Below are 11,718 nucleotides of genomic sequence, written 5' to 3' on the forward strand. Positions count from 1 at the left end.
TGTGGGGAACAGAGTGAGGAGAGGCCCCACGCTTGAAAGACAGATATCATTAAAATGCAGTGGAACAGAGTTTTGAAGTCAAATATAGTGCCGTGATGATCTAGATCATGAAGCTTAATGATTTCACTGCTGAATGCAAAATTATTATTGTTGCATTTTTAGTAAGACTTGTGGGAGCTGTGGGAAACAAACCCCCGTTGGCCCCTGGGAGCTGCAGGGCTACACTGGGGGCTCCTCCAGCCCACCAGTCCTACGCCCACCAGTTCTACACCCACCACTGCCAGCCTTGCTATGCTCTGTGCCTACCCCTGGCACGCTGCACTGTATGGGACTGGAGAGGGATGGGATCAGCTTTGGGGACGGCCTCGGAAAATCCCTGTTTGGGATATTTAATGTGGAAAGATTGGCTTGAGCTGTTCAGAACAGTTAAGGAAATGCATAAAGTCTGTTTGGAGGTATTTTCTTTGCAAGATTCATCTGTACAAAGACATAAATGGAGGGTGTAGCTGTGGGAGTGAGGAACAAACAGCCTGAGCCACAGCCTCTGTGTCCCAGCCCGGGGGGGACACAGGGAGTGAGTGGCTGCAGGACACTTGGGCAGAAGGCTGAGCTTCCCCCAACCACAGCCCTGTGCAGGAGCCACAGGCTGTTTGTGCACAGCTGAGAGTCCTGCAGAGGATGGGGTGTTCCAGAGGGACAGTTACAGGGCCAGGTGGTTTTGTGCTGTGGCAGCACCTGTAAGTAACTGTATGGCCAGGAGTCACTTTGCTTGACGTGCAGTGGTGCTCTTGCTCTGTTCTTTCATTGCTGCTTTGAACTTCTTTTCCTGTCTGATTGTTCCCTTAATCAAAAGAAAATGAACTCCAATTAAGGTATCTTCACACAGTGTGATTTGTGTCAGATTATGGCTGCAGAGGACCCTTTGAAAAGCAGCAATTCCGAGGCCTGATTCACCAGGGCTTACAGGGAAAGGGCTGGATCAGGCTTCCCAAGTGCATGCAGCAAGAACACAGTGTGATTCATGCAAATCGAGGTTTTCATATAAAGTGAGATCCTCCTGTGTGAGATAGGATGGGAGCCTGGCATCAGCATTACAGTAGTGTTTTGGAGATGCCAAGGGCGTCTCCGGGGCTGTGTGTTTACCCAGGCGTGCTCAGGCATGTTCTCCTGGTGCAAGACACGTCTCTTACATGTCCTTATGGTGAGGCTTCCAGCAGCCCAAGGGACCTGCAAGAGCAGAGTCTGTCATGACAGAAACTGCTTGTGGTGACTTTGGTTGGTGGAAGCTCTGTGTGGTGGATCGTTAGCAGGCAGCTTCTAAACTGTTGTTCTAGGATTTCACCAACCAACTCTTAATGAACATAATGAATTAACCTATTGAGAGTATTAAGCTTCAAAAGTGGTGGGTTTGAACTAAAAGCAGATAAATTAAGCTCTCTGCCTACCTCCTGCTGAGGCAAAGTCCCACTCAATAATGCTGCACGTAGTGGTGGAAATTTACTGAAATCTTGGAATTGAAAAAAAATTATATTTTTAACTCCTGTTGTGTGTACTTGATACAAGTAGGTACTGGGAAATGTTTAAAGGCCCGACAGCAGGTATCCCATAGATGCATTTTGTACCACTCATACTCTTTATTTTACCCCTTGAAAGGACAGAGTAGCCTGAGGGATGGGCACAGGAACCAAACCCCCACTGTGACAGAGGGGCAATGCCAGTGAGGTACCAGCTTCAGGGTTGTACCAGTGGGATCTCTGAGGGCAGGCTGTCCTGGGAAGGTGCCTGGGACATGGTTTACTGCCTGGAGATGGAGGTCTGGGAGTGTTGGGGAACCGAAGTTCTCAGTCAGGGGTACCCTGCAGAGCTGCTGCTGTGTGGAGCAGGGACCTGCCCAGTGCTGATGGCTCTTCCCCAGGATGGCCTAGGGTCTCATCCCCTCCTGCTCAGCACCTCTACAGACCCTGCCTTGCTCCTGGAATAGCTGCACCTCCTGTGCTCCTTGAGCCAGGCAAGACCCTGCAGGTGAGCAGAGGGCTCTCAGCAGGTGACTGTCTTCTAAAAATGAAAAGCAAACCCAGAATGGTCAAAAGCCCCTAAAAGGCAGAAAGAATTACAAATAGGGATTGAAAGCTAAAGAGAGAGAAAATCTTAATTAGATCTCACCAGCCTGTAGAGGAACACATTGGATTAAAATGAAACGGAGCTTTGTACTCTCAGGGTTTCAGTGCAAGAATGGAAGAGGAATTATTCACATTTTCAATTTGTGAGGCTGGATTGCTTTTTCTGTGAACCTGTCTTTTTAACTTCTCACCTTGTCAGAAAATTGTGAAAAGCTGCTGGGATGGTGTATTTGGGGTAGTTCTTATCACGGCACATGGTAGAAACATTTCCATGGTTTCAGAACATGGGTAGAGTTTCCTATTTAATCCTCTCCTTCTAGGTTAACTCCTTTCATCCTGTGGTGTCCAGCATGGCCCCTACTCACCAACCTGCCTTTGACTTCACTACCAGCGATATTTTCTCTTTGTGAATTTCTATCAATATTTAATACAGTGGTGTCAGTTATGCTGTAAGATGAGAGGAACTACTAGAAACCTTGAATTATACATCATGTGGTGGGGGAAAGCTGGGAGCATTTTCTTTTGGATCCGTAGCTCTTGGAGTTGATCCTCCAGGACCTGCAGCTTGAAACCCCAATAATGGATGAGCCCCAGAAGAAACTCAACCCCCGACATGAAGGACGGCCCCGCAAGGTGAGGTTCAAAATATCCTCAGCTTACAGCGGTCGAGTGTTAAAACAAGTCTACGAGGACGGGCAGGAGCTGGAGCCCCCGGCCAAGGAGCACTCACGGCGGTTCCTGCGCCACAGCTTCGAGCCAGAGGACCATTTCTGCGGGGCTGAGGAAGCGCTGGAGAACAGGTTCTACTGGCCCACGGCGCTGACTGCCCAGCGGATCAGCATCCTCAGAGAGGATCAGGAACACAGTCTCACGGCGACCTTGCCCCTGCTCAGTGATTGCCAGCCCGGTGCCAGCCACTGCAGGGTAAGTGATGCCCAGGGCTGTGCCCTCTTTGGGAACCAGCCTCAGGCTAAACCATGTTTAGAGTAATACAGTGCCAGGAGTCTCACACTGGAACCTCATCCAGATAAAACTCAGCTTTGTCAGTCTGGGACTCGAAAAGGGTAATTGTAAATCCCCAGCCTTTATCCCAGGAATTTTGTGTGCTGTGTATTCCACATGTGGCAGATCAGCAGGGTCTGCAGCGGTGCAGTCAGCGGGGAACGGTGTCTGCCAGCTGTGCTCCATTTGTGCTCCAGCTTCTCCTGGTGCTGATCTGCATCTATCCATTGAGTAGAATAAGATATAACATTTCCACAAATACTGATATCTCTGCATAGGAATCTTACTGCATCTAGAGCAGTCAAATGTAAGGTGCATATTAGCTTAGTTGGGTATATTTAAAACATTAAAGTTGCATGACCTCAGCTTCCAGGAAAGCCAGTGTCACCATGAGGGTACCAGGAGCCTGCGAGCCAGGCATCCTCATCCTCCAGCAGACAGAATTCCCCTTTGGCTACTTGGACAATCCCAGCTTAGTTTCACTCGCTATTTTCTTAACATGTAATTAATACCACTGATATAGAAGTGTCTCTTTAGTTGTAATAAAGAGACAGAACATGTGCGATATGTGTAAACACTTTTTATGGCCTTGATTTGAACACATTAAAAGTCTGTTAATTCTTGGTACTCATAAAACTGTGTGTGGGAAACCCAGATAACTGATATTTGACCTGTGTTTAGTTGATACACTGGACATCTAGTTTACCCAAAAACATCAAACCATGATGAATCTCTCCTGCCCAAAGGCAGAGCAGTATTGTGATCTTATCCACCCTGTTAATTTGTTCTGCATTCTTGGGTAATGCTCCTCTCCCTTCCCCAGTCTCCTCAACCACAGATAACCTTGAGTGACCATGCTGTCCAGTACCAGTTAGTGTTGTAACAACATGAACTTGGTGTTTGGAGATGCCAGGCCCCTGTAACACGCGTGAGACTCTTTCTTTCTTTCTGCAGCTGGTGAAGACTTGTGCTCACCTGCCTCCCCCTCACGTTTCTCCTCACAGAGAAGCAGGTGCCCCATTGTCAGGAGAGCACCATCCACCTTGTGTCAACTGATGTGACTTGGCAGGGCATTTTTTTAGGAGAACATCCCTTTTGCATCACTTTGTGACACAGATACTTAGAGCGAAATATGAAGAGTGTGTAAAACAATAGGCCCTGGTAACTCCATATGACATCCAGAGAGGGGGAAGGAGGGACCAGGTCAGCAAAATGCTGCTCTCAGGGAAATGTCTGACCATGCCAAGTTTAGCTTTGAAATAGTTAGAAAAGAATACAAACTCACCCATTAGGACTGTCCCTTCACTGCTCTGCTGGATGCTCTGTGGGTGGTGGGGGAGCTGGGTGGGTGAAGGGGATGCTCTTCTGGAAGCCCAGGGACCGTCAGTGTTTGCAGAGTGAATTTATACTGGTGAGACACTGATATGTTCCTTCTTCAGGCTTCCCCAGTTGTAGATTTTGGCAAGATCATCATCTACACTAATAACCTGAAAATCATCCGTGCACCGATGGACCAGAAAGAGCTCATGAGAAGAATCATCCAGACTGAGGGAATAAATGACTGTACCTTCCTATGCCGAGAGAGGAAAGAAAGGTTTGGTGGTGGACATAAAGACGTGGAAAAAAAGATCACCTGCAACCAGTATGTGCAGGTAAGAGAAAATGGAAAGTGCTTTTTATCCCTGAGGCTTTTGAGTCTCTAAGCCCTGGTCAGACCACAGAATATTCCCACTCAAGCTCCATCCATCTCTGTATTGGCTCCTAGATAGCTTTGGAGTGAAAGCATCACTTTGTTCCTTGTTGCCCTCAGGAGATGACGACCAATGCTGTGCTGCAGCCTGTGCTCTGGGGATGGCTGTGCTGGTTCCAGATGCTCATGTCTCCCACTGGATTCTCCCCCTGGAGATGGCTGACATTTATGTAGCTTGGCTGAAGTCCATCCCTTGTCACCTCTCCCAGTGGGATAAGGGGAGGCTGGAGTTTCTTCAGCCTGACAAGGCTAAACACAGCTGCTCTGTGGCTGAGACTGCTGCAGGCTAAAATTTTAATATCAGCTGAAATAAGGTTGTGCCTTTCACTTTCTCACGAGGGAGTCTTTGTTGGTCAGAATCCCAATTAGTCTGACCATAATTTGATCCCACAACACTTAATGTTGTTGTTTGGGACAGATACAGTTTCACAGACTGGAGTCCAGCCTGTGCTGAGTGTAGGTCACCAAGGTCCTTCTTCTCCCAGGAAATTCAAGGTGAGACTTGAAAGAGGCTGCCTGGCACCCCGGGAGAGAGATGCAGGCACAAGGGAAAGCTTGAAACAAGGTGTGCATGGCAGTGATAAGGGATTCAGGGGAAGAGGGTGAGGAGAAACGCCTGAAGAAATGAAGCTCAGCTCAAACCTGAGGCTGCAGAGCTGAGATGGTATGATAAGAAATGACAGGAGGACGGGTGGAGCTGTGCAGAGGAGAAAGATGAATTTGGAGTTTTGTGTTACAAGCCCAGTCACATTAACTTCTCATTTTTCATCAGTAGCCACAAATTGTCCCCAAACATATGGGAACCTTTCTGTTGAAGTCCTTTTGTAGAGAACTGACTGTCACTGGCAGAGTGGTGTGCCAGGAGCAACTGTGACAGGAAAGACCAGAAGACAGAATTTCCTTCTTTCAAGTGTATTCCTGACTTTGGTGCCTCACACCCACTAACAGATTTTTTTTTTTCCTGCTCTCTCTCCTTCAGGAGGGCGATGCTGAATATGGCTGTTCACAGTGTAAAGGCTCAGGCTCTGCTCCCTGCTCACTGTGCCATGGAAGCAAGTTCTCAATGCTGGCAAACAGATTCAAGGAGTCCTACCGGGCTCTGCGGTGTCCGGCGTGCAACGAGAGTGGGCTGGAGCCCTGCCACATCTGTACTGCCTGACCGGGCTGCCAGTGCTGCCACCAGGGTTTGTGGAAAACTTGGAATTATTTAACATCCCAACAACCTCGCAATAGCAAGTTTTTAAAAGATGGGAATGGCACGTTATACTTATCTCACTGTGAGTGTGAAACTGCACCTCTCCTCCTGATCGTCCCTCCAGTCTGCCCCGTGAGCCTGTCCAGCTTTGGAATCAGCCTGACCCCGGGTGGGATGTGTCCCTGACGCCGGACGCAAGGCAAATGTATCCCCGGCCCAGAGCAAAAGATCAGCATTTGGAGGTCAAGCACCTGTGTAAACATCTCTGCACCTGGAACCCAGCTGAAACAGTCCCTGTGCTGGCGCTGTCCCTCTCTTGGGTACCTGGTGCCTGGCACAGCCAGGTCTGACCCCTGGGTCCCTGTCATTAGATGCTGCAGGAGTGGGTGTGCAGTTGGTACCAGTACAGGTGCACACTGCCTGTACAAGCAGTGCCTCCCCCGGGTTTTAACTTGCCGAACACTGCAAGTGACGCTGTTGTTGCTGTTAACTCTGTCCGTGCCCTGCAGGGTCACAGGCATTTCCTGAGGTTTTGTTGATCTTACACCATCTTTAGTGACACAGGGATACCTTTGGGGTCTGATTTATGGGAGGCAATCGAAAACCCTTCCCAAACCTGGAGCAATAAAAATAAAATAAACATGTATTTATTACGATGAATAGAAGTTACTAAGTTTTTAGTCTCCTTACAAGGAAGGGCTGGACTAGAAGTCCCCTGCATGCTGCTCAGCACTTCTCAGGACCAAGCTGAGAATGAGCAGGATGGCTCTTGCTTAATGTTAATCCAATGTTGTAATCTGCAGGAGGTAAACTCTAATTAGTGAGGTGAGGCAAGGATGGGGATACTCTGCAGGGTGCCACTGGTGCACAAAGCATGGGGGCTGTGAGAAGCTGAGACAAAAGGGAAATGGTTTGGTTTTTTTTTTCCCCAAAGCATTAACTTATTACACTGTATATTCAGGAGTAATGTCAGTGCAGCCTTAACTTCTGTATTACCTCTGAGACCCTGATGAGTTAGAGGCTGATAACACGTGCTTCATGCTGAGTCTGCAAGCCCAGGGCAGGGTAATTTATGACCAAGTTTCTATTTTCCTGTGGTAGGTTACAAGGTTTCTCTGCAATACTGAACTGATTTGAAATAATGCTGGTTTAGTTCTTAGACTTCCATATATCTCCTGCTGAAATTGTGAGGGTTTATTTTTCAAATTTACTGAGGGTTTATTTTTCAAATTGCATCAATCTACAGCAGATATTTGACTGGCTTTATTCATCATATCAGGGTTAGCAATATGAAAAAATGTTGTCCTTGGGGTCTCACTGAGGGCAGGTGAGACTTCCCAAATCAGAAATTGCTGTTAAGCAGATATCTTCCTTCAAATCAGACCTGTTTGATCTCAGTTTGTTGGGCTCGTTGGAGAGTTTGCTGGCTTAAGAGAAGAAAAAGCAACCAGGTGAAATTGTAGCCTGATAACGTTTACAGTAAAACCAGATGCAAATATGCATTTATAAAATCAATATTTATTGTTCTTTCGTAATTACAATGTTTTTCAACCACTGTCACTCCTCTGGGCTGTGTCAAGTGTTCCCATCATCCCAACACGTCACTAGGGCTATGGCTGCAGCCAGGAGCTGAGCTCTGCCCTTGTTCATCCCAAGCCCTGCAGGTCCCAGTGCCCCAGGGAGCGTGGACCTGTCTGTGCACTGGGATTGGGCTGGGAGTGACATGGTCCAAGCAGAGTGAGGGGATTTGCTCCCTCCACTTCCAGTGCACTCCTTTTACTTTGGTAGTGCACTGACTTGATTTACCCAATAAATGCTTTTATTTCACATGACAAAGAAGTTTGAACTTTCCTGCAGCATCATGATGAGGTGGCTGTTGAGGCAATGGGTTACTTGTCACATGTTACTGGTTTTATTTCTGCTGTAGTCAGAGGCTCCTGCCCATCCATCTGTGTGTCTGTCCTGGCTGGGCAGGCAGCACAGGGTACAGGGTGTGAGCTGGGCCAAGCTACCCTTGCAGCCAGCACTGCCCTGCTCCAGCCTGGTTCTGTCCCCAGCTCAAAGAGGCACAAATCTAACCAGGGCTGTGGGCCAGTGCTTATGGGCAGAGCCCCTTGCACTCGCTGGCAGCCTGGGCAGTGCCACAAGGACCTGTGCTGGGCACCCTTGCTCCTGTTGCCACTGTCCTGGGCATGGGGAGGTGGAGAACACCTCCTGCTATATAACCTTTTGTCAAAAATTGTCAGATCCTTAAAAACTGGATTGCTTTATGGGTCAGGATAGAAGCAGTAGATGATGTGTTGCAGTTCTGCCAAGAAATAACAAGTTTTTCCTGTTTGCTGAAAGCCTGTAAAGACATTGTTGGGCTTGCTGAAGTCACCAAGCTTCTGCACATGATCTCACTGGGGTCAGGTGGAGTGTCCATCTCATGAGGGAATGACAGATGAGATATAGGAATCTCTAGATGTGGTATTGTGGTTTTGTTTAACTGACTGCCTATTTTTTCCTAATGTTTAATGGCTCAATAATGGAAGTGAATCCCTGGAGTGGTGTCATGCTCTGTACTGAATATCAAACTGTCCCCTCACAGTGTATGTGAACTGCATATGAAATTCTTTTACAAAGGAAAAACCCAAATATCCTCACAAGTGCTGGAACTTTGAACAGTAAATACAGGCAAAGCTGCCTAGTCTGAATCTATTTCTGTTGTTTCTGTTAACCTTCTACAGTTCGTTGTTTTGCCTTAGAACAGGAGTGTGCGAAGATGCATTTAACGGTTTCTTTAAAGGAAAAACAAAACCAAGGGCAAAAAGGCAACAGTCTCTTCTCCTGCCCTGCTGCAGAACTCCCGAGCTGTGTCTGGCAGGCTCGGGCAGCCGGATTCACCAACCGTGTAGTTGGCTGCCACACCATGGCGAACCGATGGATGTGCTCCCAAACACGCGGGGGGGAAAAGAGAAGGCAGCTGATTTTTCCTGGATATTTGGCAGTTCGAGGTGAGAGAAGAAGACGGGTTGATGTCTTTCGGTGTGAAGGGTTTGAACCATAGCAGAAACGCAAATGGAGTTGTTTCCTGTGGTACAGGTCGGTGGGACTCGGGAAGGGCAGTTGGAGGTGAGCAGGGAGGCTGACAGTGACACCCAGGGGGGCACAACAGGAAAGTTAAAATAATCCTTGTTTGTACGTGGCAACAAAGTGCATTGCATGGTTTTAACCCAGAATGTGATAGGACTGAAGAGGTAATTGCCATAGTTACTCATAAATGCCTTAGTAAAAGTTGATTTCAGGACTCCTGCTCTGGCTGTGTCTGCTGTGACTCTGCAGGTGGAACCTTGGAATGTTGTTATGCTGCAGAACAGGGTGGGAAGGTGCAACCAGATGAGCTCTCAGAGGAGACCAGAGCCAAAGCTGTCAGAGTTCTTCAAGGGCATGTTTATGCCAAGACATCTTCTGGCCCATGGAAATCATAAGTGTGGCCTCAACTGCGGCATTTTGTATCAGCTGCAACTTGTGATCCATGAGGATGGAGCACAGAGGTCCCTTGGACACTGGAAAGCACCAGAAAGCAGTGTATTTTTTTGGGTGACCTTTAGCTGAGTGCAGTGGTCGTTTTAAAGTAAGCCCATGAACTGGGAACCAAATATTTAGTTCAAGTGTGATGAAGTGATCTGTATTTGAAATATGCATGTCTATATGTGAAAGGCTTTTGTACTTATCAATCTCTATCACAGCGACTAATCTGTGTAGTGGGTTTTTAATTTACATTTATTTACAACCACCATCCTTCCAAAGCAGTAACTAAGTGGAGGAATCTGGACAGCTTTAGCTGAATTTGCGTTATCACTGCCTCATTTCCCTGTGGTTAAAAAAGAAAAAATCAGAATATTTATGAATTTAAACGTTATTATTTTTTGCAAGTCTTTGAGGCTGTCGTTTTGATTTACGTGGGCTCCATTTGATCTTGTGTGTAAACCCAGCCCTTCACTGCTTTGAAATATTTTGGTTTTATACAAATTATCCTGTGTGAGCTGCAGTGATTTCCCTCTGCTGTGGAACATGGTGCCACCTGAGCGGCCCGCGATTCCCCTCCAACAGCTTCTGAGAAATGCTGCTGTGGCTGGGAACTGCTGCTTCTACAAATGACTGCACACCTTCCAGTCAGCAAAGGTATGCGAAGTCTTAATTCCCTGGATTCAGAACAATGACCAATGTGATCAATTCTGCTTGTTGTTGTTTGTAGAAAACAATCAATATGTTTGCAGGAAGACAAGCCCGGAGTGCAGGAATTCTTGGTGTATTTTTACTTGCTGGGTTTCTGCAAGTGGATAATGGTCGGTTCTGGTCAGAGTGATGCAAGGGGTGACCCCGTAAGTGCTGAGATCCCCATGCTGGGGTGCCGAGGGTTTGGGGGGTGGAGGGCTGGTGCTCCCGAACCGCCGTGTGCTGGTGCTGTGCTCGCAGCTCTGCACCTGTGAAACGGGCTTGGAAACCTTCAGGGAATGCTCGTGGCCGGCAGCGGGGTGGGAAAAACAATCCGGGGCTGCAGATGGGTTACACAGGCAAAGTCAGCTTTGGGGTTTGTTTGCGTCCATTCAGTGTGTTAGAGGAAGAAAGTCCTTGAAATGCAAACAGTCTGGAAAGAAATTGACTACAGGAGCTCATTGAAATTTATTGCGGGAGCTCATTGACATTGACTGCAGGAGCTCATTGACGCTTTTAGGAGAAGCGAGCACGCTTTGCAGGGATACCTGTCCCCGTTTCCCGCGATCTGACATTCTGAGCCATGGTTTGCGGGGCTGCGCTGCCCCGCGCGCAGCTGAAGGCCGGGGATGCGGCTGCGGCCGGCGGGGAATGAGGCGGGCGAGGGACCAGGCTCGCCCTGGCACCGGGGCAACGCCAGCCCCGGCGGTCCCCTCAGCCCCGGGGGGTCCCCTCAGCCCCGCGGGTCCCCTCAGCCCCGGGTCCCTCAGCCCGTCCTCGGCGCGGGCCGGGTCCTCCCGGGTGCGGCGCTGCGGGACGGCCACGAGATGGCGCCGCTGCCCGGCCGGTGACGCGGCGGTGATGGGGACCGGAGGTGCCGGGGACCGGCGGGACCGGGTGCGGAATGCCGGGGGTGCCGGCCCTGCCCCGGCCACTCTGAGGCTTAACCTCACCGACCCTGCCCGTCCCGCCGCCCCGGCAGCGGCAAGAGCTGCCCTGGTCGCTGCCCTGCAGTCACTGCTCGCCTCCCCGGCTCGCAGCCCGTGCCCCGGCCAGCGCCGCGCTCTCCCGGGTGGCACAGGCTGAGGGGACAGTGGCTGTGCCTCCGGAGCTCCTGGGACTTGTGGCGGGAGCAGGTGGACAGTCCATCCCGTCCCGGCACCCCGAGCCCTCTCTCCTGGCCAGGAGTGCCCGGTGTGACCCAGGTGAGGGTTGTGTTCTCGCAGGGGGAGCAGCGATGTTTGGACATGACGTCGGGGCAGCAGCAGAGTCGCAGCCTCCTCCCCTTCGGGCAGTTCCAGATGTTGGCAGTCCTGGCTCTGTCCCGTGGCCCGCAGAAGGTGCTGGGGATGAGGACACTGGAGCCAGTGTCCTGTGCGGCTGCTGGAGGGGACACAGGGCTGGCCATGGCCTGGATGGGCAGCAAAGGTGCTCAGGGCAACAGGTTCTGT

At 49.6% G+C, this 11,718-nt stretch overlaps 1 protein-coding gene across 1 annotated transcript; it reads left to right on the forward strand.

Moving 5' to 3' along the window:
- Positions 1-2,699: 2,699 nt before the first annotated feature.
- On the forward strand, positions 2,700-6,087 carry GRXCR2 (glutaredoxin and cysteine rich domain containing 2). Its single transcript, XM_027643750.1, has 3 exons — positions 2,700-3,044; positions 4,562-4,774; positions 5,852-6,087. The coding sequence occupies exons 1-3, from the start codon at positions 2,700-2,702 to the stop codon at positions 6,029-6,031; spliced, it is 738 nt and encodes a 245-aa protein (XP_027499551.1). The 3' UTR covers positions 6,032-6,087.
- The last annotated feature ends 5,631 nt before the right edge of the window (positions 6,088-11,718 follow it).

The sequence above is a fragment of the Corapipo altera genome, unplaced genomic scaffold (genome assembly GCF_003945725.1).
Source record: "Corapipo altera isolate COAL_440 unplaced genomic scaffold, ASM394572v1 75, whole genome shotgun sequence".
NCBI lineage: Eukaryota > Metazoa > Chordata > Aves > Passeriformes > Pipridae > Corapipo > Corapipo altera.

Excerpts from the sequence above, each read along its gene's own strand:
- GRXCR2 (XM_027643750.1), top strand. The coding sequence starts at position 2,700 with ATGGATGAGCCCCAGAAGAAACTCAACCCCCGACATGAAGGACGGCCC. Across the intron at positions 3,045-4,561 it reads CCGGTGCCAGCCACTGCAGG|GCTTCCCCAGTTGTAGATTT; the intron begins GTAAGTGATGCC and ends TTCCTTCTTCAG. Across the intron at positions 4,775-5,851 it reads CCTGCAACCAGTATGTGCAG|GAGGGCGATGCTGAATATGG; the intron begins GTAAGAGAAAAT and ends TCTCTCCTTCAG.